The 21,959-nt window shown below is 50.4% G+C and overlaps 2 protein-coding genes across 2 annotated transcripts; one reads left to right on the plus strand and one right to left on the minus strand.

The window, feature by feature from the left end:
- Window positions 1-345: 345 nt before the first annotated feature.
- On the plus strand, window positions 346-17,459 carry LOC131753108 (ATP-binding cassette sub-family C member 6-like). Its single transcript, XM_059058066.1, has 6 exons — window positions 346-384; window positions 3,247-3,377; window positions 8,799-9,002; window positions 11,551-11,728; window positions 14,447-14,608; window positions 17,355-17,459. Exons 1-6 carry the CDS (start codon window positions 346-348, stop codon window positions 17,457-17,459), a joined length of 819 nt encoding a protein of 272 aa, XP_058914049.1.
- A 2,378-nt stretch (window positions 17,460-19,837) lies between these two features.
- Window positions 19,838-20,551, minus strand: LOC131759055 (Golgi-associated RAB2 interactor protein 4-like; the record flags this gene model as incomplete). The annotated part of the gene is made up of 1 exon (XM_059067763.2): window positions 19,838-20,551. A coding segment is annotated over one exon (714 nt), but the record flags the coding sequence as incomplete, so codon positions are not given.
- Between the last annotated feature and the right edge of the window lie 1,408 nt (window positions 20,552-21,959).

Below are 21,959 nucleotides of genomic sequence, written 5' to 3' on the forward strand. Positions count from 1 at the left end.
CAGCCCTGTTTCATCAGCCCTGAATGCAGGGACCTGGGTCTGGGATGGAGGAAAGGATGGGGAAAGAGTGCGAACAGGGCCTTCCCTGGTGGCGCAGTGGTTGAGAGTCCGCCTGCGGATGCAGGGGACACGGGTTCGTGCCCCGGTCTGGGAAGATCCCACATGCCGCGGAGCGGCTGGGCCCGTGAGCCATGGCCGCTGAGCCTGCGAGTCCGGAGCCTGTGCTCCGCAACGGGAGAGGCCACAACAGTGAGAGGCCCGCGTACCACAAAACGAAAAAAAGAAAAGAAAAATAAAGAGGGCGGACAGCCAGTGATGCACGCTCGCACCTGCGCACACTCGCGCATGCGCACAGTCACCGCTGCCCACAAGGGCGCAAACCGTGTGCGTGGGCGGTTGGTCCATTCGGCGCCGGCCTCCTGCGATGTTCGTTGAAGTGAAATTGGGTCCTGGTGCCAGTCTAGTCAGCCTTGAGAATCCTGTGCCGGCTGTTCCTTCGTCTGGAGAGGATGAAGCCAGGGAGTCTGCTGAGGTAATGGCCTGGATTTTTTTTTCTTTTTTTTTTTTTTGGTGGTACGCGGGCCTTCCACCATTGTGGCGTCTCCCGTTGCGGAGCACAGGCTCCGGACGCACAGGCTCAGCGGCCATGGCTCACGGGCCCAGCTGCCCCGCAGCATGTGGGATCTTCCCGGACCGGGGCACGAACCCGTGTCCCCTGCATCGGCAGGCGGACTCTCAACCACTGCGCCACCAGGGAAGCCCTGGCCTGGATTTTAATTGGTGCTAAGTGACCTCTTTGCGGGAGGCTTCAGGGTTCGATTCATGCTTACACTTAGGGACAGACGGGGTCCCCTCTTCTTGGGGGCCCACGGGGGTGGGGACCGTCAGCTTAGGGCACGTCAAATGTCCTTTGCTACATCCACTACAATTTAGACGCTTCAGATACTTAGTATCTTTCCTCGCGGTGCACACTCAACCTTGGCGGAGAAACTCAACAGTGGTGGTGGTCACATCATCTAAAAAGAAACATTCTCTTATCAATAAACCTCCTGACTAGAATATTCAAATCTAATCACTATGCAACTTTAGTCATCTTCTTTAAGCCCCGCTCCCCGGCCCGCCGCTTATCAGGCCCACTAAATAGCCTCCTGAGGGACCATCACAAAGTCTCTTACCAGGAGCTGCATGGGAGGAGGGATTGATCCCCGTGCTCACATCACCAGGCCTGAGGCGACCCTGCACAGCCAAAGAGGAGTGAGAGAGGGGAGAAGGGGAGCCCACCCTCCTTCTGCCACCTGGATTCCTCTGGGACTCAGGAACCCAGCTGAAGTTGTCTCTCTGCCCTCACATACCCCTCACACACTCAGATTTCCTCCTCAGAGCCTCTTCCTTGCCCAGGTGGAGCCATGGCTGTGTGTGACAGCTCAGTTTCCATCTACCCACCAAACCCAACCTTCTCAATGACCCCGTGAAGGCCTGCTTTCTTCGAAGACTCCTTTCCTGACTGTCCTGCCCCTCCTAGACCTCGCACCCCAAACTCACTCTCTCCCCCACCATCGTTAAGGCAAAGGCGTTTATTTCCCCACAACACTGAGAGTCCCGCGTACCGCAAAATAAAATAAAATAAAATAAAATAACAAAGGAAACTTTCTATCGCTACCAAAATCAGAAAAATCTAGAATCCCTTGCCATGTAGAACACCAGAAATAATTTTAGTGAAAACCAAGTACTGTGAATAATTTCTGGATCCAAACTGTTGCTTGCCTGAGTTTGCTCTGCATTAGAAAAGGGAACTGGAAAGTCTCAAAGAGGAGCTCAAGACCAGCTCCAAACAAGACCTTCTCCTTGGTGTCAGGAGAAGAAAGAGACCTAAAAAGATAAGAACACTCCTGCTGTGGAAGCCTGCAGTCGTTAATTTCTTGTGCGTGCGTGTTGGTTTGAAAACTGGCCCCAATAGACGGTAGGCTTGGAGAGACAGAAGAAAGAGGCAGCCACTCCAGACTGGTAGGAGGCAGGGTTAACGCGCAAGAGAACTTACATATGAGGCTTGTCTTGAGTGCCGCAATATGAGTAGATCTCTGCACTTGCCCACCAGAATCTCAACAGTTTACAGAGAGGCCTTAACAGGGTTCAGACACATATACGCCGTCCAGATGGTATAACACTTAACTGCTGCATCCTTGAAGTAGCTCCTAGTGTGAGAACAGTGGGTGGAATGTACATTCCAAGGACAGGGGAGGGAGGAGCCTCAGATTGCCTGGGTCCAGGTCACAGGTCCACAAGTGGTCACATCCTCTCGGTGACCTCTTCCAACAATGCACCCACTACAGTCATCTCATATACCAGTCCCAAGCACTGGGAAACACTATTATTTTAAGGTGAGAAAATTGAGGTCCATTGCTGGGCAGTGAGTGACTTGCCCAAGGTCACAGGGCTGAAAAGTAGTGACTTTTATTTGACAAATCCTGTGCCCCGAGCCAGGATGTGAGGATCCAGAAGAGGGAGAATCAAGGCAAGTACTTTCTTTGCCCCTGTGGAGCTTACTGTCCAGTGGAGGAGAAAGACTAAATAAATAATCAGACTGAAAAATTAAATAATGATAATTGCAGCAAGCATTATAAAGAAAAAGCTCAGGAAACTAGAGGATCTTGCAGTGGGAGAATCTACCTGGACTTGGGTGTGTGGGGGGTCATCAAGTGGGCTCTTAAGGAAATCACATGTAGGCTAGAGGTGAAGGACAAGTAAGAAGTGGCAGGGAATAAGTTTTAAGCAGAGTGACGTGCGTGTGCAAAGGTCCCAAGGCCAGGTGGCTGGCGCAGTGACTGAGGAGGAGAATGGGTACATTTAAAGCTGAGGGAGGAAGGAGTTCAGGTTTCCTCCACAGCAATAGTTTTCTTCAACTCAGGACTTCTGACTCCTAGGGAGGTTTATTTCCCCTGTCACATGTCACCCTTTGGTTAAGTCACTTAATCTCTCTGAGCCTCTGTTTTCTTTCTTTTCTGTAAAATGGATCAATAGTAATCTACTGTATAGGCTCACATGAGAATTAAATGAGATGTTCTTTGTAGACCAAGAAGTGCCCTCCAGTGTTAGCGCAGTTAGGTAAATTGCTTTCCTTGTGCCGAGGGGCCAGCAGAGGTGCAGAGAGGTGAAGTGACTTACTAGGGTCACACAGCTACCAAGCCAAGACCCTTCAGGGATGGACACAGGAGGAGCTTGCTCTGGTGATCCTCTTTTACAGGTTAGTTTGGAGGGGCTACTGGATGGAAGCCGCTGGGACCAAAAGACCTCTGGTCGCTTGGGAGAGAAAACTCCTCAGAAGAACTTGTTTCCCAGCTTGAAAAGGAATGGACAAGGAACCGCAGCGCAGCCCAGCGGTGAGTGTGTGGAAGATGGGCGCTCAGCCCAAAGCTGGGTCAGCAAATCACTCGACCCCAAATACAACCACGCCCCTACTCCAGGTTCCACCGCCACAGTCCCCTCCCTGTCAGCTGACCTCACTAAGCATTAGCAGGTCGGGCTCAAGATGCTTTTCCTCCCAGATGCTTTGCAGGTTCCAAAAGGATATTGACAGAGGGGGAACCTCTCCAGGCTCCCAGAAGGAAGCTCGGATGGTGGGATGGAGGCAGGGAACAGAAGGACTATTTTAAGACTGGGGGTGGAGAGGTAGGTATGGTCCATAACATGCAGGCAACTACTCACTTACTACTTAACCTGAGTGATTAGTTTCCTGGCTTTTAGTTTTCTTATCTGTTCAAGGGGTGGGGGGGCGGGGGGGATGCCATTAGCCCTAGCTCCTCATAGCTTGTGTGAGATGAGAAAAAAAATAGATTTATAGAAAAGAACTTAGCGAATTTCTTAAAAATGGTAAAATTTCCAGCAATATCGGTTATCCAGAGGATTTCAATCTCTTTCTAGTCTTGCCCACTTGCCTCACTCTTGCCCTCTCTGGCATCTCTGGAAACTTCTGTGAAGTGCTCAGAGCCTGAGGAACCTGGTTTGTGAAACTTTGGTCTAGAGAAATAAGCTCTCTAATAGGATTAATTAAACCCGGGTTAAACATAGCCCTGCCATCGAGTAGTTGATGACCTTGGACAAGTCGCTTGACCTCCCCGGGGCCAGGTGTTTCAGGGCACAGACAAAAGTAGCTCTGTGGAAAGTTACAGGGTTCCCCTGCATACTCTATTATTTTGTGGTGATTGTTATAGGTGGCTAAATCCCACAAATTAGAAGGAGCCAGAGAGAGACCGAGTCTGCTGGCTCCCATAGCTGAGAAGGTAGGTCTGGCCTCAGGTGTGGCTGGATCCAGGACTTGAATGACGTCCAAATTCTTTCCCTCCATCTCTCAGCTCAGCTGTTGTCTGGGCACTGGTCTCTCTATAAACGCCTGTCCTGTATCATGCCAACTCAGCAACCCCTACTACCATCCACATAGACAATCCCAAGGAAGGCCTTTTATTAGCTGGCTTGAATCCTGTGCCTCTCAGGGGCCATTCCCATGGCTGGAGAGCAGGCCCCATAATTGGTGGTCCCTTCAGAGCCACACAGGGAGGGGAAGAGCTGCTCCCCAAAGGAAGGGAGTATGTTTTGCAAAAGGGGTAAGTAATATGAGCAAATCAAAAGAGCAGCTCTCGCTCTCACCCCGGGCATATCTTGCTGTACGGTGAGTTTAAGTACAGCTGAAGTGACTTTTGAGTGGCAGAATTAATTCGAAAGGACCCTGGAGGTCTTGTCCACCCTCTCCCAGCTCTGGCCTCCCCTGCCAGCCTGGGAATGATAGTCACCCAGTGTTAGAGCTAGCACATAGAAACACTCTCCAGAACAGTTTGAGAATCCGTGAACAACTGACAGAAAGAGAGGAGGATGGCAGGGTTGTAGAGAGATCTGGTTCAGGCATTTTCTAAGCTGACTCATTACACACCAAGAGAACTTTGGTTTTATTTCTAAACTATTTTGCAGCCTTTGGGGGAAGGGAGAAGATGTCATCTTAAGAGGTCACAGACCAATCTGTCTGCTGGCCAAGTCAGGGTCACAGGTGTGTTTGGCCAGCACGGTGTCTTGTTGTTTAAGGTTTTTTTCTTTGTTTTGTTTTTGGAGAAGTCACCAACATTTAAAATGTTGGAGATGTCACAGGAAAATGTGGAATTTTGGCCTCTCTTAAAGTAGAATGGCAGTACGGGCCACATCCCTGCATGGCAACAGGAGGGTGGATCTGGGTAGCAGCTTCCCCATTGAACAGGGCATGTGAGCTGCAGTCGCCACCACTCCCTTTGATATCCCCCAGCTTGCACCTGGCCACTCACTCACGCCCCCTGCCTTGGCCTGTGGTCATTTTTGGGTCCTGCACTAAATGGCTTTGGGGCCACAGACCAAAGACCAGCCACCAGTCTAGAGACCTTCCCTGATGGAAAGTGAGACCAGCTAGAAAGGAAGAAGTTTGTTCCCAAGCCTGCAGGCTGAACACAGTGACTCAGAATTTTGGTGTGAGCAGCTAGAACAGAACAGAGCAAAACATCCAGCGGGAAAGAGGCTTTCACAGTGGCCTCTTCACCCACCCCATTTTATGGATGGGAACACCGAGGCTCAGAGGGAAGGGCATTTGGACCTCGGTTTTCCTGCTCAAAGGCCAGGTTCTATCAACCAAACCAAATCATTTCCTTCCTTCCTTTGCTTCCTTCCACAAATCTTTATTAATAGCAAGCAGTAGGCCCTTTGCACACATCACTCCCTCTGTTTTTTCCCATTCACTGGACAAGTATTTATTGAGCCACTTATGCATTCAGGTGCTGAACTCGGTGCTGGGGGAAATACGAGTAAAAAGAAAATACAAGCAGGAAGCCTACCCACCTGGGTCCCACTTTAGGCGGGGCCGGAGGCGGCGGGGGCGGGGCGGGGCGGGGCGGGGCGGCGGGGTTGGCCCTGGTTGGCACTTGCCCAGCCCAGTGGGTGTGCAGCAGCAGCTGAGCCAGGACCAGCACCCAACATCGGGCATCGAGGCACGGTGCGGACGCCGCGCTGGCCTTGCCTCCGACCCGGACCGACCCCAGGCAAATTGTGGGTGCCAAGGAGAGGCCACATCTCAGGGCTACGGAGGTGACAAGGGAGAGAGGTGAGCGCAGGGTTAGAAAAATGGCTGAATTGCAAATCCCGGAAGGGGAGGTTGGGGGGTGGGGGTCGGCTTCAAGACAAGGGTAGAAAGTTAACATTTGCTTATTTCTTAGCAAACCGGGTGGTAAAGACTGGTTCCTTATAGCCTCTTGTGCTAAAAATACCACTTTTCCTTTGGACTGCCTGCTGAGATTTGTCCCTCCCCTCCATCCTGAGTAGATGCTGAGAGGATTCTTGAGGGGAAGGGAGGGAGGGACTGGACGTCTGGCTTGTGGTGGAGGGGTATTCACACTGCTGGCTGGGCCTTGGGGGTAAAAAGGCTGACTTCCGGGGTCTCAACCCACCTCTCTGAAAAAGGAGGCCCAGGCACACCACCGATCCTTCAGCTAGTTCAGGTGGAGTGGGACTAGGCGGTTTGCTTTGCTGGACAACAGGAAACTTGTATCTGTTTAAACTGGGCCAAGAGACTAGTTGCACCTGGTCCTAGTGAAAGCAACCAACAGGTTAAGTCCAGTGTCACGAGGAGATCTTGAAAAGTTCAGTCTATTCCCAGGTAGTGAGTGCTTGATTCAGTGCCTGATCTGTGCCAGGCCCTGTTCTGATGCTGGGGATACAGCAGTACACAAGACAGCCGTGGCCTCTTGTTCCAGAAAGCTGCTTTTTGGTGGAGAAGACAGATAATTGCAAGTTGAAGTAAATGCTGGGACAAAAAACAAGGGACTGGGATAGAGGACCAGAGCTCCTTTAGTTGTACCCTGCAGGGAAAGTGTCTTTGAGGAGGTGATGTTGAAATTGAAGTCAAGCCTTGGGAAGAGCGGGGCAGAGACATTCCAGACCATGGAGAGTCTGTGCTGAAGTCCTGAGAAAGGTAAGTTGTGGATGTGTCAAGGAGCTGAAAGAAAACCAGAGAGGGACTTCCCTGGTGGTGCAGTGGTTAAGAATCCGCCTGCCAATGCAGGGGACACGGGTTCGAGCCCTGGTCTGGGAAGATCCCACATGCCGCAGAGCAACTAAGCCTGTGTGCCACAACTACCGAGCCCGAGTGCCACAACTTCTGAAGCCCGTGCTCCGCAACAAGAGAAGCCACCGCAATGAGAAGCCTGCGCACCGCAACGAAGACAACGCAGCCAAAAATAAATAAGTAAATAGATAAATTTAGAAACAGAGAAAGAAAAAAGAAAACCAGAGAGGACCAGGATGAAGTGGGGAGGTGGGCAGGGGCCAGGCCATGCAAGACTGTGTCTAGGAATGGAGAGTTTTTATTAAACCATTGAAGGGTTTTATGAAAAAAAAAAAAAAAGTCCACCCACCTGGAGGTCTAACAGAACAGATAAGAAAAGGAGAGAGTTGGAGACAGTGAACATGGCTATGAAGGCAATGAATTAAATGGTGTGATACGATGGGGAGGGGTGGTCAGGGGTAGCCTTTATAAGAAGGTACCATCCTTTTGGCATTCAAGACCCAAATAGCAAGACGTGAGCGGCAGGCATGCCCAGCTCACGATGGAGGCCAAGTCACAACTCTCCAGAGATGCCAAACTAAACAACAAGCCGGGTCAAGGGGTGAGGGGCAAGACCTTGACCTTGTTAATGAGGGTCTGGGTACCTGCACTCATCAAGGGTTTTTTTTTTCCGTTTTCCTTTCTTTTTAATTTTTGGGTGGGGGGCGTGGGGCTCACAAAGAGGCTCTCTGTGAATCGTGAGTCAAGATCTGGGCTTAAATCCCTGCTCCGTCCTCTATGTGTGACCTCGGGCACCTGTCACACCTCTCAGAGCCTCAGTCTCCTCCAAGGTAAAATGGGGACCCCATGACACCCATGGGGCAGGGAGGTTGAGAGGAGTTGATGAGCTTGTGTGTGTAAAGGGCTGATCCCAGTGCCTGGCCCTGGGTCCCAGCTCTGAAAACAGCACTGAAATTCTGATAACCCTGTAAGTTGTCAGAGCTGGAAGGGACTCAGAGAGTGGGGCCAGCCCCATCCTTTTGCATGTGAAGACAGAGAGGGGAGCAGCCTGCCCAAGGCCACACAGCAACTGCACTGTCAGTAGCTGCATCACTGCCAGCCTCTCCCTATGGCCTAGAACCAGCCTGCTTCCAGAAAGGCCCTCTGGCTTCCTCCCCTCCCTCCTTCCCCCTTCCTCTCCCTGTGGCCTCTGATGATGATCATGGGCCAGGGATCTTAGGCATCATGGCTGCCTGAGCTTCCATCTGTGGTTTCACTCAGACCAGGTGTGCCAGGCCCACAGACCTCATCTGTGATTCTAAACCCATTCTGAACCAGTTCTAAACTACCTCAGGGCTGGCTGGTTGTGGAAGAAGGGGAGGGCTGCGTAAGGGATCAAAAAGTTCTGGGCTCTGAAGGTTGGGATCAAATCCCAGTTCTTACACTTCTCAGCTGTGTGCCCTTGGACAAGTTGACCTTCTGAACCTCAGTTTCCTCATGTATGAAATGGGGTTACACCTGAGGGCACTTCTCCAGGGTTTTTCTTATAGGGGCACTAATCCCATTCCTGAGGGCTGCACCTGCATGACCTAATCACCTCCCAAAGGTCTCACCTCCTAATACCATCACACTGGCGATTAGTTTCAACATGAATTTGGGTGGTGGTGGTGGTGGTGGGGCGTGGGGTGGGGGAGACCCAAACATTCAATCTTTTACAAGGACCCAGAGCTGATTTCTCCTCTCCCCTAAGGCACACCAAGGCGACAACATTTAAAAGGAAAGGAAACCACGGTGCGGAGACCCCAGAGACGGAGACCCTCCTGCAGCAACAAGGGGGCAAGAGGGGCCCACTGCTGAGGGCCATCTGGCAGGTGGGCCGCTCCACCTTCCTCCTGGGGACCCTCAGCCTCATCATCAGTGACGTCTTCAGGTTCACGGTGCCCAAGCTCCTCAGGTGGGTCCAGGCCTTGGGTGCCTCGCTGAGGCTGGTGGTCCCATTAACGGCGTCCTTCCAGGGCCAGGGGACCTTCAGCCCTCCTCCTGCCTCTGCCTAGACCTCTGGTGCTCAGGGCACTGAGGGTGGGTGAAAAGGATACTCAGGAAGGACCAATTAAACAAGAAAGTGAGTGACCTTGGGGAGGGAAAACGAGTGAATTCTAGCCTGACTCTATCCGTTTGCTTTTGCTATACAACAAAGCCCCTCAAAAGTGAGGGGCTTAGGGCTTCCCTGGTGGCGCAGTGGTTGAGAGTCCGCCTGCCGATGCAGGGGACATGGGTTCGTGCCCCGGTCCAGGAAGATCCTACATGCCGCGGAGCGGCTGGGCCCGTGAGCCGTGGCCACTGAGCCTGCGCGTCCGGAGCCTGTGCTCTGCAACGGGAGAGGCCACAGCAGTGAGAGGCCTGCATATCTCAAAAAAAAAAAAAAAAAAAAAAAAAGTGACGGACTTAAAGCCACTTCTTTAGCTCATGATCCTGTGGGTCAGCAATTCAAGCTGGCTTCAGCTGGGTGATTCTTCTTTTCTTGGCTGGGTTCACTCATCTGTCTGCAGTCACCTGTGGGGCTGGCTGGGGACTGGCTGGTCCAAGACAGTCCCAGCTGGGATATCTTGTCTCTGCTTCGGTGGTCTCTCATCCTCAAAAGGCTAAATCCGGCTTGTTCACAGGGCCATTTGGCAGGATTCCAAGACAAAGCAAAAGTTGCATTTTCTCGTGAGGCCAAAGCTGGTTGCACAGCCAGCCCAGATTCAAGAGGTGGCATGTTAGTGTGTTAGGGCTGCCATAACAAAGCACTACAAACTGGGTGACTTTAAACAACAGAAATTTTTTTCTGGTGCTTATCTTTTCTACTGTTCTTTCTTTTCTTTTTTAATTGAAGTACAGTTGATTTACAATGTTGTGTCAGTTTCAGGTATACAGCAAAGCGATTCAGTTATATTGTACATACATATGTCAATATATTCTTTTTCAGGTTCTTTTCCCTTATAGCTTATTACAAAATATTGAGTAAAGTTCCCTGTGCTATACAGTAGGTCCTTGTTGGTTATCTATTTTATAATAGTAGTGTATATATGTTAATCCCAAACTCCTAATTTATCCCCACCCCTTTTCTCTTTGGTAACCATGAGTTTCTCTTCTATGTCTATGGGTCTATTTCTGTTTTGTATATAAGTTCATTTGTATCATTTTTTTTAGATTTCACATATAAGTGACATCATATGATATTTGTCTTTCTCTGACTTACTTCATTTAGCATGATAATATCTAGGTCCATCCATGTTGCTGCAAATGGCACTATTTCATTCTTTTTTATGGCTGAGTAATATTCCATTGTATACCTATACCACATCTTCTTTATCCATTCAGTGGACCTGGAGGTTGCTTCCATGTCTTGGCTATTATTGTAAATAGAGCTGCAGTAAACACTGGGATGCACGTTTCTTTTCAAACTAGAGTTTTCTCCAGATATATGCCCAGGAGTGGGATTGCTGGATCATAGGTCAACTCCATTTTTAATTGTTTAAGGAACCTCCGTATACTGTTCTCCATAGTGGCTGCCCCCATTTACATTTCCACCAACAGTGTAGGAGGGTTCCCTTTTCTCCACACCCTCTCCAGCATTTATTATTTGTAGACTTTCTGATGATGGCTATTCTGACCGGTGTGAGGTGATACCTCATTACAGTTTTGATTTGCATTCCTCTAATAATTAGCGATATTGAGTATCTTTTCATGTGCGTTTTGGCCATCTGTATGTCTTCTTTGAAGAATGTCTATTTAGGTCTCTGCCCATTTTTCAGCTGGGTTGTTTTTTTGATACTGAGCTGTATGAGCTGTTTGTATGTTTTGGAGATTAATCCCTTCTCGGTCACATCGTTTGCAAATATTTTCTCCCATTCTGTAGGTTGTCTTTTCGTTGTGTTTATGGTTTCCTTTGCTGTGCAAAAGATTTTAAGTTTAATTAGGTCCCATTTAAACAACAGAAGTTTTTGTCCTCACGTTACTGGAGGCTAGATGTCCAAGATCAGTGTTGTTTCTTCTGAGGCCTCTCTCCTTGCCCAGACAGCTGCCTTGTCGCTGTGTCCTCACGTGGTTTTTCCTCTGAGCACATGCACCCCTGGTGTCTCCTTATGTGTCCAAATTTCCTCTTCTTACAGGGACACCAGTTGTATTGGATTAAGGCCCATCCTAACGGCCTCATTTTAACTGAATCACCTCTTTAAAGGTCCTATTTTCAAATACACAGTCGTATTCTGAGGTACTGGGGGTTTGGACTTTAACATATAAATTTTGTGAGGACACAGTTCAGCCCATAACAGGTGGCGGTAAAAACTTCACCTGTTGATTGGTGGAGACGCAAGTCACGCTGAAAATGAGTGTGGACAGTGGGGGAAATGATTGCAACCATTTTTGTAGAAAACAAAAAAGAACCCCATACTGTCTGGTCCTCCAGACCTGGCCAGGCTTAGGCAGAGGCAATAGCCATGGGTGCCCTTTCTCACCAGCCTCTTCCTGGAGTTTATTGGTGACCCCAAGACCCCGGCCTGGAAGGGCTATCTTCTCGCCATGCTGATGTTCCTCTCTGCCTGCCTGCAAACACTGTTCGAGCAGCAGCACATGTACAGACTCAAGGTGCTACAGATGAGGCTGCGAATGGCCATCATGGGCCTGGTGTACAGAAAGGTGAGCCCCGGGGGAGAGGCGTGGCCTTTCCTCTCTCTCCATCCTGTCCCAATTCACAGACAAATGTTCCAGCCAAGAAGTGGAATGTTCCTGAACCGTTACTGTCATCAGTGCCTAAAACCACACTCATTCATCACTTTACTCATGTTTGCCCACACCACACCCTCACCTTCTTGGCTATTTCTGTAAGGCTTGCGTGATCTGACCCTGGCACCTCTTCTAGCTGATTACATCACACACTTCCTTCACACTTCTTTCACTTTCCTCCGGCCCCACAGGTCTTCTCTCAGTTCCTCAAGCACGCCAAACAATCTCCCACCTCAGGGCCTTTGCACTTGCTGTTCCCACTGCCTGGGCACCCTTTCCACAACCCTTCATGTAGTGAACACTCACCCCCCTGAGGATAAAGGGCTAACCTACAGGCTGTGTGGAAACTGGATAAAGGTGGACTGTCAGCTATTTTACCCGGTAACACTGCTTACAATTAAAATGACCCCTGACCCCTTGGTAAATTGCATCTGGGCTGAAAGTTCTGCCAATGAACTATGATACCCGGAGGTAAGCCATAGCATTGGGCTTGGGCTTCTCTCTGCAGTGATTCTTGTCCCCTTGGGGGACCTTGGAACCGAAACCTGTGAGGCTGCTGCTCTAAGAGATGTTGGCCCCTCTGGGGTCTGGAGCATCTGAGCAAGGCAGTCCTGTGTAAGCCCCTTTCTCTCACACCTGAGCTGTCACTTGGGGAAGAAGGGGGCAAAGGGATCAGCTCCTGGGTGGCCGTGTAGCTCCTGAATTTCAGGCCACATCCCCCTGAGCACACTGGAGCTGGTGTGGCCTGTCCGGTCTCGGGAGTCCACACATGGAGCTGAGGCTGCAGGAAGATGACCCGAAGGCTTTGCTCTTCCCATCCCCACCCTTGGGGCAGCCGCCTTCATCACCTGATGAGGTCATACCCCTCCACTCTGCCCTCTGGGCTGCTTCTGTTTTAACTGTGTCTTCTTACTTTCTGTATCTGGTGCTTTGACATCTGGGGTCTTGCTGACCCTGGAGGGACTGCCCCTCTGTCCCTCCCAGGATCAGCCAGTTCCCAGAGATGCTAAGAGACTCATCTGAAAGCATCTCTTTCACATGCAAGCCAACCAATCCAGAGCTCACACCCCAACTGCCTCCTTTTTGGGCCCTAACACTCTAGGCCACTATCCCCTGCCTTAATCGCCCCTGGGCAGGGTACCAGACAATGAGGCCCAGCTCCTATGCCTAGAGCCCGGTGGAATTATTCAAACTAGCCAATCCTAAACCTGCTTACCCTGCCTGACCTTCCCATGAAAACCACAACAAGCTCTTGCCTGTGGTCCCCCCAACCCTGCAGCATCCTGGTGCTTCCCCAGTGGCCCCCTCATAGCGTGGGGTGCCCCCTCCTCTTGAGATCTGTGAGTATAATAAACCCTCTTGTCAAGGGCAGTCTTCTCTGATCTGTGGGCTTGCCATGCCTGAATAATGATAAAAACCTATATTTGAAAACACTTCTTCATGGCACTCATCATAATTACTATTAAAGGATGAACTATGTAAATTTTTATTTAATTTTGTCCCCCAGCTCAAACTCCACTCCGAAGAGAGCAAGTGCCCTGCCTCTTGATCACAGTACTCACCTCAGAGTGAGGCCCAGAGCAGGTGCTCGGTAAAGATTTGGAGATTTTTTTTTTCAGATTTCTACACTCAATCATTGCCAGCTCACCACTTCACCCCCTCACTTCTTCCCTGACACACTCAGCAGAGAGAGAGAGAGGACTGCAAGTAGAACGTAGCATTCAACAGGTTGGAAGGGGTCCACTGCGACCCCAGAGTTAGGGCAAATTTGGGGCTGCCAGAAAACCAGCTTGGTGTCTGAGAGGCACACCGAATGCCTGCAGGGGTCAGTCTAACACCCTGTCTAGCCCATGTCGTGCCTCTGTCATCCTGGATTCCAATCCTGGCCCAGTCACTTAGGAGCCCTCTGGCTTTGGGCAAATTGGTCAATTTCTCTGTGCCTCAGTTTCCTTAGCTGTGAAATGGGGTTAATAATTCTGCATCTCACTGATTCTAGTCTCACGTTTTTTTTCTCTTTTTAACTTCTGAAATCAAGATGTTTTAATTTAGTTGGCATTGATGTTTTTTCCCATAGTGATACAAAAGTAGAGAGTACTTTATCCACAGTGTTTTAGATTGAATGAAATATGGCAGTACCTGCTCCATACAGTTGTCTGATGTGCCCCATCACGGAAAATGGTGAAACTGTTAGTTTATTGAGCACAGTGCCTAGGCTGTAGCGCTCAGCAGATGACCACCATTATCAGCATTATCACCATTATCAACTATTGCTTTCACCACTCGCTAGTAGTATGTTATTAATTGTTATTAGTCCAGTGCTTTAGGGGTTTCAGGGTATTTTCATTTTTGTCTTCTCCCTGGAGTCTCACAATGGGAGGTTAGCTGAGGAGATTTTATTAGCCCACTTTGCAGATGAGTGAACTGAGGCTCAGATGGTAAAGAAATCTGCCTCAGCCAGCAGGGGCAGCACAGCTTAGACCCCGGCCTGCTGGGTGGCTGTTCTCTTGCTCAGTCCAAGCCGTGGGCCTCCCTCCCTCCTGGGCCCTTCCTCCCTCGTGGTCCTCCCTAACTGCCCCTCACCCCCTCCTTCCCTCCCTCCTGACTCAGGTCTCCATCTTCTGCCCCTCCCAGGTCCTGGCTCTGTCCAGCAGCTCCAGAAAGGCCAGCGCAGTGGGCGACGTGGTCTACCTGGTGTCTGTGGATGTGCAGCGGCTGACTGAGAGCATCACCTACCTCAACGGGCTGTGGCTGCCGCTCATCTGGATCATCATCTGCTTTCTCTACCTCTGGCAGGTGTTCTGGGGCAGAGAGAGCTGTGATTTGAGTTGAATCCTCCTCACCCCCCCTCCCCCTCCTCCTCTCCCTGCCCCTACTCCTCTCCCTGCCCCTACTCCTTCCCCTCCCCCTCCCCCTCCTCCTCCCCCTCCCCCTCCTCCTCCTCCCCCTCCCCCTCCTCCTCCTCCTCCTGCTTCCTCTCCTCCTACCACTCCTCCTCCTTAATCCTATCTCCATCTGCACACTGCGGGCTGATGTAATGGGCAAAGTCTTAGATGAGGATGACCTTCACTTCACCTTGGGCTGGATGCTCACCTCTCAGGGCCTCAGTTTCCTCATCTGTATGATGATGATGGTGATGACATTGGCACTTTTTGGGTGTGATATCGGGGTAACAAGTGAGCAGATTAGGCATGTTTTGAAGTTACCAGTAATGGTAGGGCACCATCACCACCACCACTACCAACAACAAAAAAAAGGGAAAGAAAATTTAGGGGAAAGAATTTACTACTTGGTTTTCAAAAAGCATTAAGTAGCCAACCAGGCCAAAAAAAAAAAAAAATCAGAACTTTTTCTAACTTTCTTATATCTGTTTTGTGGTGCAGGATTTTCTTTTTTCTTTTTAATTAAAATCACAGACTTTGTAGTGGGACTGCCTGGGTTCGAAACCTGCTTTCAGCACTTGCTAGTTGTAAAACCTTCCAGTAAGTAACTTAGCCTCTCCGTGTGTCATTTCCTCATTGGCAAAGTGAGGACTGTAATTAACCGAAGTGCCCCAGCCCTTGAGTTGCTGAGGAATTAAATGAGCTAATACCTGTGAAGCACTTAGATAGCATCTGGGACACAGCTATACCCTATAGGTGTTTAATTGTCTTGTTGGTTATGCATGGGGGTGGGGCAGTTCATTTGAAGATCTTCTTCAGCTCTGCTCCATGAGGGCTGGTTCCAGGCTCACAGACTTTTCTGTAAAGGAGCAGATTGTAGATATTTTAGACGTTAGGGGCCATAGGGTCTCTCTCAAAACTATTTAACTCTTCCCTTCTAGTGCACAAGCAGCCACAGGCAATACTAATCAAACAGGCCTGGTGGTGTTCCAATAAAATTGCTTATGGACACTGAAGTTTGAATTTCATGTAATTTACACATATCATGAAATCATCTTCGTTTGATTTTCTTCAATCATTTTAAAATGTAAGAACAATAAACAATCTTTGTATGGCTTGAGGTCGGCATATAAACAGGTGGAGAGATCTGGCCCATGTGCTGTGTTTCACAGGCCCCTGGGTGAGTGTATCAACGGCATATTGATTGTGAGTGAGTGTGGAATGCTCCAGAATACCAGCTGTGTGTTATCATCATTATTGTACCTCTGCTACTGCCAGTGTCCCCACAATAAGGGCTTGGGGCCTGGACACTTTTGGACTTGCTACCTTGCAGTCTAGGACCTAGCATACAGAGGGTGCTCAGCAAGTGCATAACTGTTGGCTGTTATTATTAGAGAGAAAGGGAGGAAGGACACTGGGGAAAATGCAGGGCAGTTAAACAGGCCGACCCGTGACTCAAGTGAAACTGCAGACAACACACCCATCACTTTCCCTGACTCTTGGCAGGTGGTCCTAACATCAGAAAGTCACCATGAGACCCTGGTAAAGGGGGAGCGGTAGGAATTGGGGTTGCTACCGTTAGCATTTGTAGCATTTTTGCCAGAGAGAGTGTATTTAATCTTCTGTTCACATTCCTTTGACTATTCTCCCAGCCCCGGCTGTAGGCAGGTGTTTGCCTTCTGGGCACCTGTCCATTTGGGCACTGGGAGGCGCAGTTGCTGCATAAATGAAACACTGGCTTGCTAGGGTGTCAAGATTAGAAACTAAACATTCTTAGGGGCTGAGAGCTGAAAATGAGGCCCACAGACTGAAGAGGGGGGTGGGGCTCGTCTAGAGAATGGACCCAAATGACGTCAGGAGGAATCTCACATTACAGCCACTTAAAAATCATTTACCCTACTGTCCACCTCCACATTTTCCAGATAGAGAAATGAAAGAGGGAGGGAAGATAACTGTCCCAAGTCACAGAGCTGGGGGGTAGGGCTGCCAGACAAAATACAGGATGTCCAGTTAAAGATGAATTTCAGATAAGCAGAAGAATTTTTATTATAAGTATATCCCAAACATGACATGGGATATACTTATACTAAAAACTTATTTGCTGTTTATCTGAAATGAAAATGTCACTGGGCAGGCAGTTTAATATATTTATTTGCTAAATCTGGCAACCCTTGTCAGGGGATAATCATTGATTGTATGACACCAGCACTCACTACAGGCAGACTGGGAATAGCTCCATTTCCATTTAATGTGAGCAACTGCAGCTTAGGGAGGGTCAGTAACTTGCCCAAGGCCACACCAGTGTGTGTAAAGTCAGCATTTGAACCCAGATGCCGATTCCAGAGTCTGTCTTCACCGTTCTAGCCAGGCGCTGCCCATCTACGTGCATGACCCGTCTTGACTGTGACCCTGCCCCCATTCCATTTTGTGAGGTGCATCATTCCCCCTCTCTCCCATCCCTAACGAAGATGGACTCCATCTTCCACAGGTATTTCCATCTGAGCAGCCCATGAGTCCTGGTCTCTATAACCTGGTAGCTGCCCTCATTGGACTCTCTGACACCTCCCTGCCTTAGGGCCCAAGTCTGAGCCTCCCCCCACCCCCGTAATGACAGCTGGGCTTCTGGAATTGTCTCGTGACATCCTGCCCTTTGTCTCCAGCTTCTAGGACCCTCGGCCCTCACCGCCATCGCTATCGTCATGAGCCTTCTCCCTCTGAATTTCTTAATCACCAAGAAGAGGAACCACCATCAGATTTGGTATTGAGAAACCCTTCTGAGTAGGGCATTCCAAAGTTTAATTAGTGGCTGCAGGAGGACTGGACGCTGGGTGTTCCAGGAGTGAAGGCTGGAATTCCAGGTGGGAGCCTGTTTATGGCTGCAGCGCGGGTCATGCCAGAGGCTAGAGGTAGAAGCCAGGGAGCCAGACACAGCTCAGGGGTGGTCTGGATGCTCTCGAGAGAAGGCCAGCTAAGAGCTGTGAGCTCACTGAAGTCCGATAACCGGCTCCCAGCCCCCACCCCTCCCTCCGCTCAGTCTAGTAAAATTGATGCTCATCTCTGTAGTTTTGGAACATGATGGTAAGAATGCTGGTGCCTCGGGTTCTTGTGCCGGTCCTATCTCAGGCTTGTTTGCTTGCCTCCTTCCCGTGCCCCGGACAGGGCTTTGCGTAAAGAAGTGGGCTGGTGGATGACTGTTCTGCAAAGATCCCATGTGCGACTGGAGCAGGTTACCTTCTCTGAACCTCAGTGTTCTTATCTGGAAAGTAGGCATATCGTTCCTTCTTTTCCTAATAACCAAACCAGCGTTCTTGTACTTTACCTTAAATAAATGTAATTTAAAGATGCCAAACCTTTCGGACATCACCTTTGTGCATAAAGAAAAGTGAAAAATAGAGAAAGGCATTGGCAATAACTTCATCACAAGTGCCGCGATGCTGATTTCAGAGTTAGTAAAATGTGAAAAATACACCACCTGTGTACCTACCATCTTGCCTAAGAGACGGAGCGATTCCCAGCAGCACTGACAGCCTTGTGTCAACCTCCTTGACCTAGCCTTTCCACCCTAGAGAAAACTGTCCCAAATTTTGTGTTTACTCTTCCCTCACGTTTAGCTACAGTTGTTTTTAAAACATGTACCCTATGCAATACATTGTTTGAGCTTGTTTCAGAATGGTTCCGTGAGTGGAATTGTATCCCATTCTTTTGATGTTTTTAAAAATCAGGAGAAGTTGATCTATGCTAATGTGTGTAGCTCATTTATTTTTCACTATTGAATATTGCACTCACTTCATAGTCTGCTGTATTAATTCTGTTGATGGAAATTTGGGCTGTTTCCTGTGTTTTGCTGTTAAGTTATTTTTGCTATACACATTCTCACAGTTGTTCCTTAGAACATGTGTGTTTCTCCAGGGTATATACCTGGGAAGGGAACGGCTAAGTCTAGGTGAGAGTGCTTGCTGTTCTGATTGCTAGCCACTACTGCTGCCCTTATTTCTGTCCACTGAATAGCCCGAGGGGACATGCGTCCCTGTTCTTGCTTTGTTTACAGGCCTTCAGATGGAATAAGCGTTTATAAAAAACAATACGGGCATAGTGAAGGAGAGCTTCCCAGGCCATAGTCTGACTTTCCACCATGGCTGTGGGGGTGGGGGGGGCAAAGCCAGAAAGGAGTGGAGGCCAGATGGAGCACCGCTGTTGGCACTGAGCATGTGTGTGAAGTGGGGCTGCGCTTGACTGGACACTGGGTCTCAGACTGTGGCGCAGCTGACATCCCAGAATCCACTGTGAGGCTCCGTCTGGGCTTCGGGACCTAGAAAGTCAGACAGAACACGGCATGCATTCTCAGATTTTTATTTCAATTTCCGTAGGAAGCTGCAATGGGCTCTCGAGGGGTATTTCCCTGAGCCCTGGTTCCCTTTGCAGCTCCCAGCTCTAGGTCCTTCAACGGTCGCTGGCTCCGTGGTCTCAGATGTCACACCACCAGTGATTTCCAGGCCCTGGCCACTCTCTGCTGTCTCTGTGATGGCCTCCATTCGGGTCCCTTCCACTGCCTTCGGCGGGATGCTCACATATTCCTCGCGTGATGAGGCCACACTGTCTTTGTCGTAAGCTTGGCTCTGACATTCCTGAAGAAAGAGCCGATCCTGCTGAGTCTCTTGGTGATGGAACCTGAACTTGCTGTAGGTAAGCTCCTGCCCGATTTGTGCGAGGTCCTGGACTCGTTGGTGATGGGAGCACGGCTGATGGCTTTGTGAGCAGTGCCCTGCTTGTTGTCCCCCGGGCTGCCGTGGCCTTTCTCCTTTTGGTCGTCTCTAGTGGCTCTCCGGCTGCCTGAGCCCGGGCCGGCTGCTTTTTGGATGGTCTTGTTCCCCGCAGTGCCCCCAGTGGCTGTGTTGGTTTTACTTGCTCCTGGACCCTTGCTGGCTGTGGCTGCTACAGCCGTGCTCTGCTCTTCGGGGGCAGGAGACTTGATCTCTGCCACGCTCAAAGCACCCGCTGCGGTGCCGCCTGCCACCCCTGCTGTCTCCACCTTTGTCGTTGCCCGCGATGCTGACTCTTTGTCAAGCACTGTAGGTTTTGCTTTGGCAGTGGCCACATCGGACATGGTATCGGGCTTGTGGGAGTCCAGTTGGATCCCCTCCCCGCCAGCAAAAGCTGCAGACCCGACCGCGGCCACCTCAGAGGGCGTGTGGAGGCTCCTGATGCTCACCTGGTCCTCATCCCACTCTCCTTGGAAATCCTCCACTGCCGGGCTCCTCCCGTCCTCCTCCTCCTCCTCGAACAGAGTCCTGCAGATCATGTCCCCGGCTGGAACAGCGTAGGTGCGGCTGTGACCGTCCACTGGTGGTCGCAGGAGGTAAATCAGCTCTTCCCAGTAGGCGAAGAGGTCTTCCTGCACGTCCAGAGGGGCACACAGCTGCAGGTAGAAGGAGCGGCCAGTGGCAAACTTCACGCGCAGCTGTCGTTTGTCACGATCGTGCGTGGAGATCCTCACAAACTTCAAGGGAAGGAGCCTGGTGAGCTCTAAGGTCTTGGCAACCTTGTGGCTCTTCCCCTTGGTGGGCTGGCTGTGCTCAGCGTGCTGTTCACAGCCGATGGCCCGTCGGGCCAGCAGCATGATGTCTGGGAGTGGGAGGACGGGGCTGGTGGATGCGATGCCCACGGTCACCGTGCAGTCACAGTTGTGCACGTCAATCACGTGTCCCCTCTTCGTGATCTGGATAAAGTCGCTCTCGAATATCGGCGCGTACTTGAATATGTCGTATTCGCCGTTGTGCAGTTGCTGCTGCAGCTCCCCCATGGTGCTTTTGAACAGGCCCAGCCCGGTGCTGCTCTGGGCCGTGTGATACGGGAGCAGAGAGTCCCCACTCATGGCTGTCTTCGATCACTGCCAGGCAGCGTGGTTAAGGCGGGCCCCTGGCTCTTCCCTCCCTCGGCCTAATGGGCCGAAGAGCAGAGCGAGCTGCGGTGCTCCTGTGTCACGCAGGCGGCCTTATGGCAGGTCTTCCAAGCCCAGCCCACAGGCCCCCACCTTTGCCTCAGGGTCTCCCAGAGGCAGGGGTGTGGGTAGGGGCACCGATGGTCACAGCGGGGACTCTGTAGGGCGGCTGGACCCCAGGCTGAATCTCTTCAAGTGTGTAGAGAGGTATGGTAGGCTCCCCCTCGGCCTCAGCTCACTTCCGCTTCTGGGTTTTTATCTCCCCAAGCGGCTGTGAACGTCAGTCCTAGTGAGAGAAGTAACCACTTTCTCGGCCTAAGGCCCTGGCACAGCCTATTTATCCTCTGATGCCCTTTGTGACCTATCACTGTCACATAGGCCTTTGCCTCATCCCCCAGCTGCCCCGCCCCGCCCGCCCAGTGCAGGGCCCCCATCCTCTCCCAAACGCGCCATTGCCCCCGCGGAGGACAGGCCCATCCTGCCAGCGACTGAGGTGGCTACTAGAATAAAAATGTCTTCAACTGGGAAAATTTTGTGTGGGTCCTTTTTCTTTTCCTCCCCCAGATTTAGCTACTGGATGAAATCTATAGGAATGTATGATGATGGGCTAAATTTGAACCATTTAAGCCCATGGTTTAATTGTATCGAATAACGTAGAGCTGGCAGTGGCGATCCTTAGTCTGTCCTTTCATAACATCTCAGTAAACGTCGATGGTGATTTTTAATAATAACATTAAAAATTGGTAGGAGGAGGCAAGAAAAGATAGAGACAGACAGAAGACTACATTAACTATTTAGGGGTTCTGGCTGCTAAGATCAGGAAAGGAACCTCAGATCCAGAACTGCCCTCCAAGCCCAGAAACCGTGAGGTCTCACCAAAGATTTCTCTTCTTGTTTTTTTGGTTTTTTTTTTTTTTTTTTTTTCCACTGCGTTGGGTCTTTGTTGATGCACGAAGGCTTTTTCTAGTTGCGGCAAGCGGGGGCTATCCTTCGTTGTGGTGTGCAGGCTTCTCATTGTGGTGGCTTCTCTTGTGGCAGAGCACGGGCTCTAGGTGTGCATGCTTCAGTAGTTGCAGCACGCGGGTTCTAGGGTAGGTGGGCTTCAGTCATTGTGGTGCGTGGGCTCAGTAGTTGTGGCTCCTGGGCTCTAGAGCGCAGGCTCAGTAGGTGTGGTGCACGGGCTGAGTTGCTCCACGGCGTGTGGGATCTTCCCCGACCAGGGATCGAACCCCATGTCCCCTGCATTGGCGGGTGGGTTCTTAATCACTGTGCCACCAGGGAAGTCCTCACCAGAGATTTCTATGAGACTTCTCTCCTGGACAGTTGC

This window comes from Kogia breviceps, chromosome 1, assembly GCF_026419965.1.
Source record: "Kogia breviceps isolate mKogBre1 chromosome 1, mKogBre1 haplotype 1, whole genome shotgun sequence".
Taxonomy (NCBI): domain Eukaryota; kingdom Metazoa; phylum Chordata; class Mammalia; order Artiodactyla; family Physeteridae; genus Kogia; species Kogia breviceps.

Excerpts from the sequence above, each read along its gene's own strand:
- LOC131753108 (XM_059058066.1), top strand. The coding sequence starts at position 346 with ATGCGCACAGTCACCGCTGCCCACAAGGGCGCAAACCGT. Across the intron at positions 385-3,246 it reads CCCACAAGGGCGCAAACCGT|TTTGGAGGGGCTACTGGATG; the intron begins GTGCGTGGGCGG and ends TTTACAGGTTAG. Across the intron at positions 14,609-17,354 it reads GCTTTCTCTACCTCTGGCAG|CTTCTAGGACCCTCGGCCCT; the intron begins GTGTTCTGGGGC and ends CTTTGTCTCCAG.